The sequence below is a fragment of the Ceratotherium simum genome, chromosome X, assembly GCF_057802395.1.
Source record: "Ceratotherium simum simum isolate JZ-2026a chromosome X, ASM5780239v1, whole genome shotgun sequence".
In the NCBI taxonomy this organism is placed as follows: Eukaryota; Metazoa; Chordata; class Mammalia; order Perissodactyla; family Rhinocerotidae; genus Ceratotherium; species Ceratotherium simum.
The window spans coordinates 110638768-110658878 of NC_141940.1; the positions used below are offsets into that span (position 1 = coordinate 110638768).

The 20111-nt window shown below is 40.6% G+C and overlaps 1 protein-coding gene across 1 annotated transcript; it reads right to left on the reverse strand.

Moving 5' to 3' along the window:
- Positions 1–8664: 8664 nt before the first annotated feature.
- Positions 8665–10834, reverse strand: LOC101396784 (putative ATP-dependent RNA helicase DDX53). The gene is given in 5 exon segments (XM_004443880.3): positions 8665–8990; positions 8993–9175; positions 9178–9525; positions 9528–9689; positions 9692–10834. Coding segments are annotated over 5 exon segments (1896 nt in total). The 5' UTR covers positions 10746–10834; the 3' UTR covers positions 8665–8841.
- Between the last annotated feature and the right edge of the window lie 9277 nt (positions 10835–20111).

The following is a 20111-nucleotide window of genomic DNA, read 5'->3' on the forward strand; positions in this document are numbered from 1 at the left end:
ATGACCTTGATATTGGGCCTCTTCGTCCCTTCGGCTCAAGTTTTCTACTCTGCTGGTTTCTCACTTCTTCCTCTATTTGCTGCTGATTGTTTAAACGCTGGGCTTGTTTGATATGCTTCCAAGATTTTATAAGATCATAGCAACTCCCTACAAAATCCTGAGTTTTTAGTGTCCTCATCAAATAAATATTTAGAGGGAGAGTTTACTTTTCTTATTGTAGTCAACTCTCATCCTATTAAAGTAGACCTCATTGAGGCTCTTCTTGATAATGGAAAATTCATTGCTTCAACACAAGATACTGGATCACTATTTTTATAATTTGTCAGTTAAGATGCTTTGGGCCGCTGGTAATACAATACTCAACTACCAAAGACTGAAGCAGTAAAGACATTTATTATTTCATATAATGCGGAGTTCAGAATTAGGGCATTCCTGGGTGTATTTGTTGGGTCCAATGTTTACGGGGTGGAACACCTATGAAAGATAAAGAGGAAAAGGATCAGGAGTAGTCAGAGAAATCCTTCTGACTACAGCTGACGTCTGATCCCTGTGAAAGGAGAGGGGAAAGGACGAATTGGGTAGGAAGAGCCTAAGACTATGGTGGGGCTCTGAGGAACCCACAAGCAGCCTAATAGGGAGCTCCACTGAAAACATGGCCCAGAGAAGAGTCCCCTGTTGGGCAGAAATGACTGGGCCCTGGAGCCCGACTGTGCTCAGTTGTTGGCCAGGACTTCCTGGAAGAGCTTGGCCTCAGCTCAGATGCTGCCATGGATTGTTTGCAGCTGAGGGCTGTTAGGTACCCGCACTCCTTGCAACTGATCAGCAAGCTCTTTCTTGAACAGAGATCTGAGTGGCACACCTCCAAAGCTGCCACATAGGGTTTAACTCAGCAGCACGGTTATGCCATCCAGGATCCAGTGCTTTCCACATTTATATTCAGTCATGCTTAACATGTTGATAGTATTCTTCAGATTAATTTCTGCATTGTCTAAAAATGACTGTCACAACCTCATGTCTTCACACAACTATGTACCAAAGCAGGAAGGAGAGCTTATCGTCATGTGCCTCTGTTCTTAAGGGAGGAAGATCTTTCTTGAAAGTTACCATGCAGAATTTCCTGTGAGTCCTATAGGCCAGGTTTGAGTCACATGCCTATGCCTTAGCTGCAAGGGAAGCTGGGAAAGTCAACTTCTGGTTTTTCAACCTAATAATGGGAAGTGGGTCGTGCCAGCAAATAGGAAGGGGCATGGGAGGGAGATGGTGGGAGTGGCTGTTCCGTAGGTAAACCACCGGTGTCTGCCACCCTAAATATTGCCAAGACGGCACTTCATAATTTTGTTTCCAGAAATTCTGATGTTAGAGATGATAAATTGATTACTGAATTTATGACTTGTTACACTGGCAGGTTCTTTTGCTTATCTTGCACTCCCCAAATATTCCAATCCCTTCCTCCAGCCAGGAATATAAGGCTTCATAGCAGTGTTTCCTCCTGTCATTTCTCACTTTTCTTTTATTGTTGTTCTGGTTCATGGTTTACTAAATGCCTAAGTGAACAGATATGCAACCATTCTGTTTAGACTGATCTTTCAAAAGGACTTCTGCACAGTCTGGTTGCATTAATCGATGATTGTACTTCTGTTATTTTAAACTTTCAGTTTATCCTGCTGGTTTCTCCAGTGCTAGAAAGCTACAGAGACACTTCAGTCCTGGGGAGAAGATTAGGGAAAACATTGTCTAGTTTGAAAATACCTGTACAGGGTACTTTTTGGTACAAAATGAGGTACCCGTATGCTTTCCCTAAGAATGTCTTTCTCATCTTCTACCTTTCTGCACACTCTACTCTGCTTATTTATTGATCCCATAATTTTCAACACAGAGCTAGTCAGCTCTACTACTTATGCGCAGAAGTACGTACTGTTTGAAGTTGGGAAAAGTATGTGACCTCTCTGAGCATTTGTCTGCTGAACTGTAAAACGAGATAAAAATGCCCCTTCACGTGGGTGCCATGGCACAAACAACAAGTCATCATCATGATCTCCTCCCCCTCTTCTTGCTCATTTACTTTATGGGATTAGAAAGCTATTTCTTCACATGGACAGAATTGATGATATAATCTGTATAATTATTTATGTCTTTCTTATTTTACTTTTTCATGTAATTATTTGCTTCGGCCTAAAAAGAAAACAATTCCAAATTTTGCAAGTTAAAGCAAAAAGAAGCCACAAATTTTATTTTTGCATAAAAGTAGATTACTGTGGGGCCGGCCTGGTGGCGCAAGCGGTTAAGTGCACCCGGTCCGCTGTGGCGGCCCGGGGTTCGCAGGTTTGGATCCCAGGCACGCACCAACACACTGCGTGGCAAGCCATGCTGTGGCGGCATCCCATATAAAGTGGAGGAAGATGGGCACGGATGTTAGCCCAGGGCCAGTCTTCCTCAGCAAAAAAAAGAGGAGGATTGGCAGATGTTAGCACAGGGCTGATCTCCTCACAAAAACAAACAAACAAAAAACCAAGAGGTAGATTTCTGTGATTTTCTGCAGATTGTTCTCTTGAAAAAGAAGCTGCAATGTTCAAGCCTTAGACTTAGTCTTGATAGTGTATATGCCATCTCTTATTTTTGTGCATGAAATATTCTTTATTACAAAACTAAGTTGAGCGTCATTGAGTCGACTCCAACTCCTAGTGACCCTGTGCACAGCAGAGCTGAACTCTGCCTGGTCTTTTTCCGCTGCCGTTATCAGACAATGCTCTGCTGCTGTTCACAGGGTTTTCATGGTCAAGTTTTTCAGAAGGGGGTGGTCAGGTCCTTCCAAGTCTGTCTTAGTCCAGAAGCTCCACTGAAACCTGTCCAGCATGGTGACCCTGGTGGTATTTGAAATACCGATGGTGTAGCTTTCAGCATCACAGCAACACACAGCTGCCAGTGTGACAACCAGGAGGCCTGAGGGTGGGGTTGACGGCCATGGAAGGGACCGTTCAGGAAGTGGAGGTAAGAGTCAGGTCTCTGCTTTTGTCTGAGTGATCTGGCACTTACAAACATGCATGAGTGTATTTACTCATAGTTGTAGTTAGCGTTTTTAAGCATAACTGGAATCATCCTCTTCAACAGTATTTCTTTTAACAATATCATCTGATCATTTTTGACTTTTTATTTTGATATGTAAGAGTCAGACAACCCTGACTGTGAAATCTATGTAATTAAAAAAAAAAAAAACAAACAAACTGGTGTGGCGCCGTTGCGTATCGGTTAAGTGCGCGGGCTCTGCTGCTGGTGGCCCAGGTTCGGATCCCGGGTGTGCACTGATGCACCGCTTGTCAGGCCATCCTGTGGCGGCGTCCCATATAAAGTGGTGGAAGATGAGCACAAATCTTAGCCCAGGGTTGGTCTTCCTCAGCAAAAAAAAAAAAAAGGAGGAGCATTGGCATGGATGTTAGCTCAGGGCTATCTTCCTCACACACAAAAAAATAAATAAATAAACAGAAAACAACAACAAAAAAACCAGAACTGGAGTTCCCACTGGTCAAATGCAAAAGGACAACAGGTCTCTAAAGTGGAAGCCATGACCCATTCTTTTTTTTCTCTTTATTTGCAGTTTTATTGATGTACAAAGAATTGTACATATTTAATGTGTACAGATTGATGTGTTTGGACATAAGCGAAAACCCATGATACACCACAATCAAGGTAAAAGACAGATCCAACACCTCCCGGAGTTTTCTTGTGTTCTTTTGCTTTTTGTGTGTATGTGTGGTAAGAATACTTAACATTATTCTTATTATTAAACAGAAGGTGAATTATAGGCCAACAGGTGTTACCAGACAAAACAAGGAACAGAAATAGAAAAGTTTACTTCTGCTCTATGAAAATAAAATAATGCACTTATTTTCATTCATTCATTCGTTCATTTGCTCAGATATTTACTGTGCTAATACACTGTTTTTAGCACTTAAGATGCAATGGTGGAAAAGGGACCAGTTTCCTATTAATGATGTTTACATTTTAATGGAGAAAACAGAAGAGATGCTTGTATTTTGAATACCTTCAACTACAATGAGTCTTGAATTAATTTCTTCAGTCATTGAACTGTTCGTTAAGTTACTTTTGAAGCAATTATTCAAAACTTATGTTCAATAACATTTTTATTATAATAAAAGTGATATTATTTTGTAGAAATTTTGGAAAACAAAATAAAGATTAAAACCACCTATAACTGCATAATGTAGAAAACTGTGGCCATCATTCATGTGCATTTTTCTCATGTGTTTTTCTCTATATTTAGATTTATGGGCCAATGTAATTCTCTGAAAACAAAAGAATTGATTTTATAAACTACTTGCATCGTACTCTTAAATATTCTTTAAGAACATGATTTCTACTATTCCAAATCAGGAATAAATATGCTGCAATTTATTTAACTAGTATCCTATCACTAGACTTTGAGGGTTATTTTTTCTGAAATTTAATTATTTTCAGTAACACTATGATAAAGAGCCTTGTATACACGTCTTGGTATGTGTATATGACTATCCCTTTATGGTAAATGTCTAGAAGCGATATGATGAGGCCAAAGTCTATTAAGCATATACAAATTTATACATCATCTCCACCATCCCTCCAAGGAATATAATTTTACCAAATTATAATTTCTCAATGTTTATTTCCCTGCATCCTTACTAGTATTAGGTATTTTCACGTTTTTCTTGTAATCACAGCCCAATTTTCTAGAGAAAAAAGTTCTGTCATTGGTTTACTTTTCATTCCTTTCATGATAAAGAAGTTAAGCACTTCTTCACACTTATTATTCACTTCTGTATTGGTTAATTGCCTTTTCCATTTCTGCCCATATGTCTAGTTTGGGATTCATCTGGCATTTTTTCTTTGTGAAAAACTCTGTATATTAAACATAAATAACTCTAATTGTGTTATATATTTTAAATGATTTTTCTAGTGTTTCCTTTGCCTTTTATGGTATTTTTGACATTTCATTTTTATGTTGTTAAACCTATTAATGTTTACATTTAATTTTTTATGGTTGCTTGTATGTTTAATAGTTTTTCCACATTGATATCAGAAATTATTTTACTATATGAGCTTCAAGTTCTTTTATTTTTCTATAAAAAGAAAAGAATCTAGTGGGGATTTTTTTCAGTAGTAGGAGTTTTACGGTTGATCAATTGTCCAGGTATGTATGCATATGTATGTATTACGTGTTTTTTAATTTTTAAAATTTGTTTTGGAATAGACTTTCTTTTCTTCACTGATTTAAAAATTCCACTTTTATTGTATACTAGCTTTTTATGCAGATTTAGCTCTGGCCAGTTCACTCGTGATTTGTCAATCATACAGGATAAAACTGTTTTACCTGTTATATTTTTATAATGTATTTAAATATTTGATAGTGCAATGTCTCTTAATTCATTTGGATTTTTCAAAACTGTCTCTGCAGGAAATGTCAACTACTATAGTACAGGTGTCAACATTGTTGGTAGATAGCCAGAGCTAGAGAAGTTTGGAAATGGAGGTGAGCAGATAGGATCTTGGGGAAGATGTGGCACTTTGGCTGGACTAGGAATGATGAATCGATTTGACTTAGCAGAGAGTGAGGAGAAAGGGTGTTCCAAATGGGGGAAACATGTGAGTAACAGCATCCGGAATTGTGAACAAGCATTATCTCATAGGTGATGGGACAGCAGGATGGAAGGGATCTAATATTTGTTGAGTACCTACTGAATGCAAATCCGCATGCTAAGCACTTTACAGGAATAACTCTGAGGTCAGCTGATTCCTCTTACTCTGTCATATTTTATGTCAGTGCATCTTAAGTGCGTTGCTTTCACTCTGTTCCAATTTGGATGCAGAACTCAGTATTTCTTTGAGTTTCTAAAAAACAATCCACTCACAAAAACTTTGTTGGTCAATGGAAACCACAGTTTCTTGACCTCAGTAGCGTAGACATTTTGGGCTGAAAACTCCATCATGGTAGGGTGCTATCCTGTGCATTATAGGATCTTTATCCCTCACCTCTCTCCGTTAGATGCCAGGAGCAATCCTACCGTCTAGGTGTGGGACAACCACAGGTGTCTCCAGACATTGTGAAATGTCCCCTAGGGGGCAAAATCTACTCTAATCAAGAGTCATTGATATAAATTATACCGCAGATAGGAAAGTTGTTGTGGAGGGTTTTGTACTGAACAGTGCAGAAGAAATAAATGTCCTGTGCTTGTTTTCATCGCTGAACTCCCTTCGTGGTTTCTCTGCAGTTGAGTTTGGGGGAGAGATGTTTTGCTTAATGCATTGTAAGGTTACTCAACTATGGCACTAGTGACGTTTGGGCCTCATAATTCTTTGTTTTGGGGACTTGTCCTGTGTGTTGTGGGATAGTAAGCAAAAGCACTGGGCTCCACCCAGGGTACTCTTCCGAGTTGAGACAACCGTATCTGTCTCCAGACACTGGCAAAATTGGTCTGGAGGAGAACCACTGATGTAGACTATACCAAGGATAGGAAGGGTGTAGAGTTTGCTTCTGCACAACCCACGAGATACAGTTTAAAAATCCTCTATTTTTCCTCTGAAGTCCTTTCTTGGTAACTATGCAGTTGGTTTTGCTTTGTTTTGTTTTGCTTATGCTCTCTCAGAGACTCTCTATCTCAGCACTATTGATGTTTTGGGTCAAATAATTCTTTGCTGTGGGTGCTGTCCTGTAGATCGTAGGGTGTTTAGCATCATCTCTGGCCTCTCCCCACTAGGTGACAGTAGCACCTGAACCCCACCCCCACCCCGCCAAAAGTTGAAACACCCACTACTGTCTCCACATATTGTTAATCGTCTCCTAGAGGGGAAGGGCAAAACTGCCCCTGGTTGAGAAGCACTGTTCTAGCTCTACTTACCTTTCCCCATACAGTGACTCTTCTTTTCAGCCTTTGCTTTTAGAAGGAATGCACATTTCTCTCCTTTTCTTACTCCTAGACATTGAGTGATAATTTTTGTTGTTGTTGTTACTTGAACATGATTGAGGAACCTCACTCTGTATCTCAAGTGGTTTAATTGCTACCTTTTTCTCTAACAAATATAGCATTGCCCCTAAGAGGAATTCTGGCAAATAACATATACTCCAACTTGCTAAACATTCATCATTTGTCCTCCGAGTGAACAGGAACAGACCATTTAAGCGTCTCTCACAGGTTCTGCTGTAGACTGCTTTTGCGTCAGAGTGAATTTGCACACACCTCTCTGTTTCACTACATCTGAACACGTGGGCAACCTCAAGACGAGCACATTGTCTTGCACGTGGTAACCATATTGAAACGAAGAGAATGTGAGTGTTGGAATGAGGCACACTTGAGTTAAAATATCCCTCAATTCCTCTCTAACCAGATTTAGTAACCTTAGGCAAGTCAGTTCCATGACCTGGTTTCACCTTCTGCAAAATAGGGGTAAGATTACCTTCTGAGGGGGTTTTTGATCAAGATTGTAGATTATAGGATAAAGCACCTGGTGTTTATATCGGGCACTCAAAAATGTTAACCATTGTTATTAATTTTATCAAGAGTGTTTGGGGCCTATAGAAAGAGCTTTTACAGCCAGACGATAAGCCTCAAATGCCTAGAGTGTTTCCCTCTTTATTTCACTTAATTTCTGACTGATTTGTTGTGGTCACAGTTGAAGCATGCTGGGAAAATATTGTTGCTTTAATTTTTTTGTGTTGCCAGAAATTTTAAGGCTTGACTAATTCTAATGTTCTCAAAAACAATGAATCTTCAAATTTAACATCATTGTGAGGATTCCTTCTTGCAATGCAAGAGGATGCATGTTGCTTCTAAATAAAACAAAAGAGAGAGAAATATAAATTAGGAGTTTTAGTAAAATTGGTTCCTATGGCAAAAGAATCATTTGATTGAGTTTTTAATGTTTCTCCCAGTTGTGATATATTTTTCTTTCACGTTAATTTTCCCTGTTATGTGTATAAGTAGTTTTAACCTTTTCAAGACAAATTGAAAGATAAAATACAATGAAAAGAAAATAAAGACAACTTGGGTATCACTTTACAAAAGTGAATAAACTGCAAAATGCTCTCTTCTGGTCATTAAAATGGGTTCATTGTTCAAGTCGTTATACAAGGATGTGAATTTTGCCTGCATGAGGAAATAAAGTGTTCACACAAAATTATTTAATATAACCACCCCAACTTATTAGAGCAGAAAGTGACGCCTACAGAAGGCAAGTGACCTCCCCAGAACTTTTTACCAGTGGTTAATGACAGAGTTCGTATGAGTATCTGACTCCCAGTGAGTCAGACGCCCTGCTCTGTACATCCCAGCTATCGGGAAAAATAGAATTGTGGAATCTTCTAGGAGATTTAGCATTTATTTTCCAAGGAATTAAAAAAGTTAGGGAATGATAGTGGAGATATTTTTAGGGATTGCTGTGGCACCAACCACCGGGGGAAAATAGAATATTTTGAGGGGATAAGCTTAATGAAAACTACGATCCAGTTCAGTCCAACTATCTTAAAGCAAGAAAAGCATCCTTCTTGTCTTCTACCAAGTCTTTTAGAGAAGACACAGATGGACATGGCAGGCTCCAAAAGAAACTAGACCTTAACCAACACACAAGATTTAACTCTTTCCCACATAGCCTCTCACGCTCTCAGTTTCAAAACACTTTTGATTTTATTAAGGAACATACACAATGTTGAAAGCTTAGCAGTGTTATTTAAGAATTGGTCACACGTCTTCTAACTGCCAGTATGTTTCCAATACTTCCTTCTGTATCTTGAATGCTGCATATCTTGAACACAACTTGAATCTTCCAGTAGCCTGGCACAAGTTTTCAATGTAGACATCAGTGAAAGTCCTTGGCTTTTCCTTGAGGCCTTCTTGATTTTTTTCCCGGGTCATTTCTTTCTTTACGTGACTTGTATTGCTCTGCCATTGTTAGAAGATCTTCTGGGACACTTTGATTGGCTCTTTTCAGAATCTGAATCAATTCATGGCAACCTTCCCATCATCTCGAGTCATAAGGGTAACAGCTACTCCAGTCTTCCCTGCTCTTCCAGTACGCCCTACTCTGTGGGCGTATTCTTCAATATTCCGTGGGAAGTCGTAATTATACACGTGTGTGACATCGTTAACATCGAGACCTCGGGATGCTAAGTCGGTAGCTATCAATATTTTCGCTTTCCGCTTCTAAAGTCCTCTAACGCCTGCTCCCGTTCGCACTGCTCTCTGTTGCCATGCAGGGATTGTACCGGTATGCCCTGGATGCTTAAATCGCTTGATAAGTCATCTGCAACAAGTTTTCGGCTGACAAACACGATGACTTTGTCTTCGGGTGACAGGCTCTGTAGGAATTCTTGCATAAGAGATCGTTTTTCTTCCTCTGTGGTGACAATTATATTTTGCTTCACCGTATTTACGGCAACTAGATCCAGAGTACCAACATAAACAATCATAGGCTCTTTCAAATAAGATTTTGCAAGTTGACGAATGGTATCTGGCCAAGTTGCACTTGTCATGACAGTCTGCGGTCTGGGCGCACATCTAATAAAATCTTCATGATCTGGTGTTCAAACCCCAGATCCAACATTTTATCTGCTTCATCTAAGACTAAGTAGGTTATGCTTCTTAGGTTGACAAACTTATTCATTTGCAGATCATTCAGTCGTCCGGGAGTTGCAATAACGATGTCACGCCTTTGGTGATGTCTTGGATTTGTTCTTTCCTATTTCCGCCGCCATATATACAAACACTTTTAAGACCTTTATATGAATACTTAGAACATTCCGCTTCCACCTGCAGAGCTAATTCCCTAGTGGGTGTAAGGACTAGCATGCCAGGTCCATTTCTTTGTCCTCGAGAGATTGGCTGCGAGTGGAGGTGAATAAACCCAGGCATTAAATAGGACAATGTTTTGCCTGTTCCAGTTTGGGCAACTCCTATGAGATCTATTCCTTGTAGAACAATCGGCCATGCCTGTGACTGAATTGGCGTTGGCTTTTGGAACCCTGCTTTCTTGATGCTTTTCATAAGCTCGGGATATTGCTGGAAAGCATCTTCAAATGTACAGGTTGGATTGGGGATGGGACGTTTTTCACCATCTTTCAAGTCGTCACACACGATGTTGAAATTCTCCTTTCTCCAAGCGTCTACTTGCACTTGAGATAATGAGCTTGTTGCTCTGGATTCTACGTAGAAGTGTTTCTTAATTGGTGGTAAATCCGCCCATTTCCTCTTTTCCCACTCCACAACCTCCGCCCTTACGTGGTCCCAATCTATCAGCGGCCGAACTTTAGCAACGTTATCTGTGCTGACGCCTCTTGCAACAGAGGGTTGGGACGCAGCATTATCGACACTGGATCCCAAACCGCACCTAGCTTCTTGCTTTTTAACAAGAGTTTCTATAGCTGCTTTGGCTTTAGCTTTCATTTCTCTGGTGCCGAAAATTTTCACCTCGGCTTCAGAATCACCTTTTATGATCTGTATTTTGGTGCTTGTCGCACTCTGGATGTCTTTTATTTTCGATCCACCGCGACCGATCACCACCCCAATCATACTGTTCTTTAATCTGAAGCAGAGGGGTGGGTCTCCGGAGCTGCAGGCCCTAGGCTCCAGGGAGCTGGAGGGGCCGCTGCCGCCCCTGCCGCCCCAGCCGCCCCTGCCGCTCCAGCCGCCCCGGCCGGCCCTGCCATCCCGGCTGGCCCCGCCATCTCTAGGCTCTGCCCTCTTCCGCTCTGGGGCCCAGGCCATTGCTGCGTAATGGTAGGGTTGGTGAGGGCCTCTGCCTACCTAGAGTTCGGGGAAGACATCCCCTGAGACCTCTCTCTCTTCAGCCTCTTTGACCAAGGGACTCAACCGCCATCAGGTAGCTCTGTGGCTGTTACCTAGGGCATTCTTGTTTGACGTGGCCTCAGGGAGGGGCTTAGATGGTCTGACCAATCACAGCACCGGGACTAGGGTGAGGTAAGAAGCAAGCGCTTCTGACGCGACATTTAAAGCGACACTCACTCTCAGGGGCGGAGCCTAGAGGCACTTACAGGCCCCTGGCGGTGAGTGTTTCCTCAGCTTTTGTGTCCTAGGTGCCTGAGTCGTTCGCCTCCAGCAAGTTCTGGCTCAGCGTGGGAGTCGACTCGAAAAGGGCCCTGAACTTCTGCACGTGGTCTTTTTTGTAAGCCAATTATTTGCATAGGTGGAAAAACATAGTGGACTCTTAAAAGTCAGCTTATTTGTGTGTGTATTTATTTAGGTAGATTTCTTTTTGGGGTACAACAATACTTGGTCTAGATAAAGTCATCCCTTACCTGTCCTCTACTGTAACTTCAATTATACCGTCAGAAGTCTCTTAGCTGCACACTTAAGGATGGCATTCTGCCTCTGATTCTTCAGCTAAACTCTGACATTCGTTCAGGCAGTTTCTCAATATTATTTCAGGGACGCTGTTTAGAATAGAGGCAGAGTGGCGTCTAAGGTACCTTAGCGGGTGTTTTCAGTAGTTTGCCTCTTTTCCCAGTGCCTCTTGATGTTTTTTTCTTCCCAGTGGTTTCATAGATTCAGAGGGCCTTGCACTGGAAGTCTGTATAGAAGTCATGAGATTAGGTGCCATGGAGAAGACACCGTAGCAACAATTGGGCAGGGGGACATCCAGCTTCGATTTAAACAGTCCCAGAGGCAAGGATCTCACTTTGTTTCAGGGGTATCCATTCCATTATGAGGCAGTTTAATGGCTACAAGGACGGTGTCGGAGTAAAATGTGCCACCTCTTGCTTCCTGAGATACTTCCTCTGACTTCAGGGGAAAAATTCCTAGTTTCTGTAACCTTTCTTGATATAACATGTTTTCCAAGATGCACACGAATCCTGTTTATCTCCTTTGGGAATGGTTCATTGAGGACCTATTATGATGTGGCACCTAGAACTAAACAAAAACATCTGCAGAAACCTACCTTTACGAGTATGTCATCTTCCCTGACCATGACAGTTCTACCTATGAACTACTAAGACACATAGCTGCTCATGGGAACATGAAGGGCATTTTTCCTCATCCTGTCCTTAGCGTGGTTGACTTTTGTTTTTTTCTCTGCTTAACCAAATATAGGCTTTATATTTATCCCTTTATATTCATCCTGTTAGGTTTGTTAAATTGGAAGCAGCCTATTCAAAATAATTTTAATGCTGATTCTCTCATCTATCATATTATCCTCTAGTTTCAAGTCTTCTGTCAATTAAATGTTCATGGCATCTTTCTCTCTTTTATTTTATTTATTTATTGTTTTTAATTATTTGTTTATTGCGGTAACATTGGTTTATAACAACATGGATGGACATTGAGGGTATTATGCAAAGTGAAGTAAGTCAGAGGCACAAGGTCAAATACCATATAATTTCCTTCATTAAGTAGTAGATAATAACAACAATAAACAAACACATAGAGACAGAGATTGGATTGGTGGTTACCAGAGGGGAAGGGGGGAGGGAGGAGGCCAAAAGGGATAATTCGGCACAAGTGTGTGGTGATGGGTTGTAATTAGTATTTGGGTGGTGAACATGATGTAATCTATGCAGAAATAGAAGTATAATGATTTACACCTGAAATTTATACAATGTTATAAACCAATGTTACTGCAATAAACAAAAAATTAAAAAAAAATAACATTGTATAAATTTCATGTGTACATCATTATACTTCTATTTCTGCAGGGATTACCAGAGAGGAAGGGGGGAGGGAGGAGGGGCATCTTTCTCTCTTTAGCCAAAGTTTCTGATTAAAATTTGAACATGGTCAGATATCAGGTCCAAGTCTTTGATACATTGGGGAAAACTTTCTCTATTTCAGTACTTTTCCAGAAAGATGCTTTTTGAAGGAAAAAAAGGTTGCTGGAGACATATATTTGGGAAATATAGCACCCTATATCCCCTCTGTTAGAGTCACACTGCACATTAGGTAACTCAGAAACTCTCATAACTCTTGGAATTGAGAGAGTCCACCGGGCATTTTTAGGCCAAACTTGCCAAAGAAATTTGCCGATGGAAGCATTTCTCAATAATTTAACTAAACGTTTTATTGGGAATAATTTTAGTTTTACAAAAGTGTTGTACAATGGTGGTACAAGGGGTTCCCATATCCTCCTCAGCCACTTTCAGGTCCTTCTAATCTTGTCATTTCACGCTGCCGTGGTACATCTGTGAAATAGGAAAAATCAATGTCGGGGTGTTAACATTAACCACACTCCAGACTTGAGATCATCAGTTTTACATTAATGCATTTTTCTGTTCCAGGATCCAGTTCAGGACACCACATTGCATTTAGTTGTCATGTATGATTTGCGACAGTCTCTCAGTCTTTCCTTATTGTCCATAACCTTGCCGTTTTTAAGGAGTAACAGTCAGATATGTTGAAGAACGTCTTTCGAATGGGGTATGCCTGATGTAATTTCTCACGATAAGACTTTGGTCATGGATTTTTGGAAAAGAATATCACAGAGGTGAAGTGCCCTTCTTATCACATCATATTGGTGCGTGGTGCTTGTTGTAACGTGACCCGTGACTGGTAATGTTAACCTTGGTCACTTTGTTAAGTGGTGTTACCTAGGTTTTCCCCACTGTAAAATTATTTCTCCCCTTCCATACTTTATTCTTTGTGAGCAAGTCACTAAGTCTAGCTGACCCTCAAAGGCCTACTTCCTGTTATAATGCAATTCTTATTAACATTTTGTGCAACGAGTAATATTCTTTGTAATATGATTTGGAAAACAGTGCTCAGGATGAATGTAGATCATCTAATGAACTTTTCTTTATTCATTTTTTTAAGTCAGCAAGATCAGCCCTGAGCTAACATCTGTTGCCACTCCTCCTCTTTTTGCTGAGGAAGATTGGCCCTGGGCTAACATCCGTGCCCATCTTCCTCTACTTTATAATGGACGCCGCCACAGCATGGCTTGACAAGCGATGTGTCGGTCCTCGCCTGGAATCTGAACCCGCGAACCCCGCGCTGCTGAAGCAGAGTGTGCAGAGTTAACCGCCAAGCGAACCTGCTTTGTTTCACTTCATTTTTCAAATGGATGTATTCTGAACAAATCACATTACAACTCCTCAGTTCATTAACTAGTAAAAAGGGAAATGTGTTTAGTCAAATGTGGCTGTTACTTGTTGAAGAGTATCTATGTTTCTCTGTCTCTCTGTCTTCACGCCTTCATGTTTACGTTGAATAACGCTACAGGTTACAGAACCACGGAAATCTAGAGGCGTTGGCTACATCAGAGGTCATTTGTTCTTCTCCTTCATTATAGAGAGGATGAAGTTGAGGCCTTAAAATCCTTCTGGACTTGACCAGGACTCTACTCAGCAAGTCCTTGAGAGTATCAAATTGCAACCATTTCTTGACTTACAGACAGGGGCTCTTATTCCTCTGGCATGAAGTGACTTGTTTCTGCTCCTGTTGTTTGCTGTGGGTGATAGGGGAGGATAGAAGAAGTCATGAAAACGAAGTGGAGAAAAGTCTTAGAGTGGGGAGAAGAGTCGTTGTAAAATCTACAAGAGCAATGACTTTAAGATGGAACTCATTGTAGTGAACTACTGGGATAGAAGACTTTTATGGGTATTGCAGGTACTGAGAGAGATTGTGCCTTCAGGGTCATCCATTACCATCTCTGATTGGCCTTATCATTGGAGCAATTGATTGTCACCTAAATTAAGGGCCACCAGTGTGACATTCGTCGGATCAAATATCTTTGCAACAGGCTTATCGTGGATGTCTGAAATGTTGCCATTAGATATTTGCCCCTGTGGGTTATGGCTTGGTACCTCATTAGGTTGCTTTTGAAACAAACAGAATACAAAAGTGTGAAGTTATCAGTTAGATGCCTTCTAATGGAGCAGCTGGCTAAGAGGTTCTTAAAGGGTGGAGGGAGGCAAATAAGGAAGGGTTTAACTTTGGGGTAAAGTATGTCTGAAAGGAAGAAGAAAGGTAATGAAATCAAAGCCAGTTAAGTTTAAGACATTCTTCACTGTTTTGCTTAGGGTGGTCCCTTACTGCATACTTAACCTCACAGGCAACAGTAAGAGGGTGAAATATTGCAGGCCATGAATTGAGCTCATTTCAATCACTCTAATTTCCACAAAATTTCCCTGTAGATAAGTTAAGGTTGTTAGCCTGAAGCATTCCTGTAGGTGGGACTTCCTTAGGAACAATCTTGATAGTAGTTTATTTATTAAACTTCCTTTGATGATCTAAGGCAAACCAGACTTGTGGAATTCCAGTTGGCATCGATGACTATAATACCTAGAGTTGATTTTAAATCTGTACGACACTTTGCAGTGTATAAATTCCTATAGATATCGTCTACTTGCATGATTTATATCTGGCCACTATTCTGTTCTACAGATGCAATACATTATGGCAAAAGCTGCCATCATTACTGCACATGTCGGCGTGTTCACTTTGTGCAGAGAACCATACTCAATCCTGTAGAGTCTAAAGAAGTGGCAGCACTGTGGGGTAGTGCTCAAGAACACCGGAGCCTAAGTAACGGGCTTCAACCCTAAATTCTACCACTTGTTAGCTGTGCGTCCTTGAGCAAGTTCCAAGCTTCTTATACCTTCTCTCTGCTGTCTGTAGAATGACATACTAATACCTGTCTCATACACACAGAGACACACACATGGTTACACTGCTTGATTCATAGTAGGATCTAAGTCTCAGTTATCCACATTACAGAAACCTTAGGTGCATGGAGATAATCACGGAGGTTCCCAAATGCCTGTCTAAGAATTTCCCTGAGTTTCCTCTGGTCCCCATCAAAATGAAAAAATTAAGGATAATAAGTTTTTTTCACGAATGTAAATTTATTCAATTTAAACTTTTTGATTCTAACATCATGTCCTTCTATTTTTTTGTAAAATATCCTTTTAAAACATAAAAGGAGGATCACAAATAATTTTTAAATATCTTTACTAGGCAAAAAAGTAACACTAATGCCAGTAGCCAGATTCAGTTTTGAAATGTTATTGGTGTGTGAAACCCAAGGAAGTATAAGCAGTCATCTAGCCCATTAGCAAAGAAACAATTCAGAGTGCTATTAGGTATTGATCACGATGGCAGGCAAGCAAGGTTGGAGGGAGGTCTCAGAGGCTGGAGAGTTGAGGCAAAGACCTAAAAGGGCTTTAGGTCTGATCTTTTACTAAGAAGTGTGAAATTAGAGACAGGAGGATGTTAGTGTTGCAGAGGAAGACACCAACTTGGCCTTGGGGAAGAGATGAGGGCAGCCTGGAGGACTGAGATTGAACATTCAGATTAAGGAGAAAAGGGAAAGGGAGAAAAATAGTTTGGTTAGGGCAAGGGACAAGGAAACTTTCAGGAACCGCAAAGATAATCATGGAAGTTTCAAATTAATATGGCCAGAAAAAGGAGTGACCCTAGAGTGAAGGAGTCATAGGACACTGTAAGTATTAATTAGGGAAGGGGGTCCATATAGAGAAAGCAGGATGCAGTGAAGTACAGTCAAGAAAGGGGGCTGTGTTTGTGGTATTTTAAGTACATTGGACTGAGAGGCTTGAACAGTGTGGCGGTGGTAATTCAGAGAAAGGAACAGCTAGAAAGCTTGCAAGTAACATTTTTTAGTCCTACTATGTGCTAAACATTTGAAATGCATTATCTCGTTTAATCCACACAGCAACTCCATAGGAGGTGTTTTCTCCTTTTCTTGTGAAAACATTGACAGTCATTGATCTTACGTAGTATACCTAAGTTCAAGTAAAAGGTACGGTAAACAATTTAGCTAAATTTCAACACAGGTCTTCCTAGCTTCACGGCCATTTCCTCTGTGCTCCACTCCCATTTGTAGGGGAAAACATGCTTGATTTGGTGCCTGATTCTAGAGATGGGATGAAAGGAGTATTTAATCAAAGATGCCTCATGCTTATAGGTAGGAAATTCATTGGAGCAAAGAATCTTGGAGCCATTTGAGAGGGAAGTTGGAGACGAAGTAATTTAAGGCAATAAGAGGAGTTTGGCTTGAGACATGTCCAGTTTGTGGCATTGTGGGGACATGAAAGCGGAAATGCTAAGTGGGACTGGAGATTTTGGACTGTAGTTCAGATGAGAAGGCAGGAGGAGAGATATGAGAATAATCAGCATAGAAGTTATGTTTGAAAGTGGGAGAATGAATATTCTTCCCGCGAAATAAAGAGTATCAAGAGAAAGCTTTAAGAATATCTTAAGCAATCAGAGCATTCGTATTATTAGACAATGAGAAGAGGAGGACAGGGAGTCAAGTGACGAAACAAAGGAAAAATGAAGAGAATCAGAAGGGAATAGTATAATAGGAAATAAAGTGAGACAACATGTCAAGAAGGCTTGGTCAACAATGTAAACTACTTCATAAAGGACAGGAGGTAAATAGACTACTGAACTTGGGAGAAGGAAATTTTCAATGACGTTCAAGAAGACCCTTTGTGTGGAGTGATGGAGAAACACACCTTGCTGGGGAAGCAATTGGGATGAGAGACAACTGGGCCACTGGGGAACTTTGCAGTGATGGGGAGAGAACTTTACATCTTGTACCGAAAGCTGAAAGGCACTGTCTTGCTTTTTAAACAAGGCTCCGAGGAAACCAAGATGTCATGTGCAAGTTACTTGGGATTGTTCTGTGAAGGATCCATTGGATTTCAGGAACGTTACTTAACATGAATATTGGAAGGAAATGAACTTTAATAGTCTTTTGAAATATGTGGGAGGGTAGGATGAGGGAGAGACTCACAAGGAAACAAGAACCATTCATTAGCAGTTTCAGAAAAAGAAGGTCTTTCTAAAAGGAGCGGGAGGGAGTACTGGGAGTTCTTTCAAGGAGCTTACAGCGCTATTTTTAGCCACCCATTAAACCTTTCTCCATCAAATTCAGTTTATTCTCCACAGAGGAGGGGGATGCATTATTTAGGTCTATGAAGAAGTGAGGCTATTGAGGTAATTAATTCTCCTTTCAGCACAAAGAGGAAAAAAAATTGTAAGCTGATTAGCACCTACAATACGCTCGTGGAGAAATTCTTCCTTACCAACAACTTCCTATGGAAATTGTAACATATTGGCATTCATTTTTAAAATAGTGATAACCTTTGATTATCCCTTGGCTCTATTTTGAGGCATTTGAAGGGCTTTCCCGGACTCCAGTCATGCGTCATTTAATGACGGGGATGAGTTCTGAGAAATGTGTCGTGCGTTAGGTGATTTTGTCATTGTGCGAACATCATAGAGTGTCCTTAAATCAAGCACAAGAGAAAATGATGCAATCAAGAGATGGCAGTAAACACGCGATGTATGAGGCTGCTGCCATTGTAACATGGCATAGTGTTTTTTTATAAGTGGAAAGAGTACACTCTAAAATACTGATAAAAATTATAGTATAGTGAATACATAAACCACTAACATAGTTGTTTATTAGCATTATCAAGTATTATGTACTGTGCATAATTGTATGTGCTATACTTTTATATGACTGGCAGCGCAGTAGATTTGTTTACACCAGCATCACCACAAACACGGGGGTAAGGTGTTGCCACACAACATTAGAAGAGCTACGACATCACTATGCGATAGGACTTTTTCAGCTCCATTATAATCTTATGGGAGCACCATTGTATATGGGGTTCATCACTGACCGAAACATTGTTATGCAGTGCATGACTCTATTTCATTTCTGATAGCTATGATGTAGGTATGTAACCGAGCAAAAGGGGGCCCGTTCTGCCTACTGCAATCCAGTGTCAATCAATTGCAAACGAGTCAGTGGGTGAGAAAGGAAAATTTGTACGATTAGCTAGCACAATCGGAAGATGGTGGACTAGTGTCCTAAAGAACCATCTTAAAGTCATACAGAATCTTGATGCAGTTGTATAGGGAAATAGGCAAGGAAGGAGGGGGATTTGGGATGTACATCATCCGGTGTGACGAACTTCAAGGTGCCTCATTATCTCTTTCTTCTGTCATTTGTGATGGGTACCAACACAGAGTTTTTCTTTCTGGAGGTCATCGTGTTCCTGGGGGACTCAGAGAACAACGTTATCCTTATTACAGCTGGGACATATACGTAAGCAAGTGTCATAGACCTAGCAGATCATGTATTTTGCAAAAGTGAGAGGTGCTTAATCATCTAGGCTACGTGCAACCTAGAGTGCATTCTCAGAGACTAGTAAGTCAGGACCACAGTTGCAGTATTGCTTCCTTTCCCTAAGATGGCTTCCCTCATGCTAACCTAAGATCTAGCTGTTACAACTTCCCCACTGTCAGTTGTAACTTCATAATCATATGAAGTACTTGGGGAAAAGGCCGTCGACATCTTCTGGCTACTTCCTGCTGATGAGGGGCGCTGCAGGAGGGAAGAATATGGAAGCTTAAAACTGACAGTGTGGATCTAAGCAAGCCTTTTAAATTGTCTCACTCTTTTGGAACTGAGGGTTAGTTTTGACCTTCATTAAGGCTATTCAGTCTCCTGATTATTTTGATGGGGACCAACAACATCTTTGGAGACATTAGCAATAACATTTTTTACATTTCCAACAAAGGAAGAAAAGGAAAACGGTGGCCCATACCAGGACAATGGTTCCAATGCGGAATGACAGTGAAGTTGGGAGAGCAGAGAAACAGGCAGGTCATGCCACCTATGAATCCTATACATGTATGTTTATATTTGTTGACCAACAATTTTCTTTCCCATCGTGTACTGTGATCTGTACCAGATAGTGGAGGAAACTAGAAGAATTCAGGATCCAGTCCAGTTTACAGACAGAAAACAAAAACCTCAAAGACAATTAACAGAACCAGAATCCAGCATCCACAAATGTGTATTATAGTCTCTGTTGAAACATAATTTTCCTCTCTAAAATCACCCTCATTTTTACCAAAGATAGCCAAAATGAGACTCACTGATTTGCAAAATAAGCCTAGTTTCAATAAATTTGGCCCAATTATTTACATAAGGACAGCAAGAGTAGCAACTGATCATATAGGCTCTTTGAAATCTGCTTTGCTGGAACTTTTTATAAGGAATCTCAGATTGAACTTTAAAGGCCTCTCGAGGTCAGGAAAGCCAAGCCAAGGACTTGTCATCAGATTCTGCCTGCAATACCT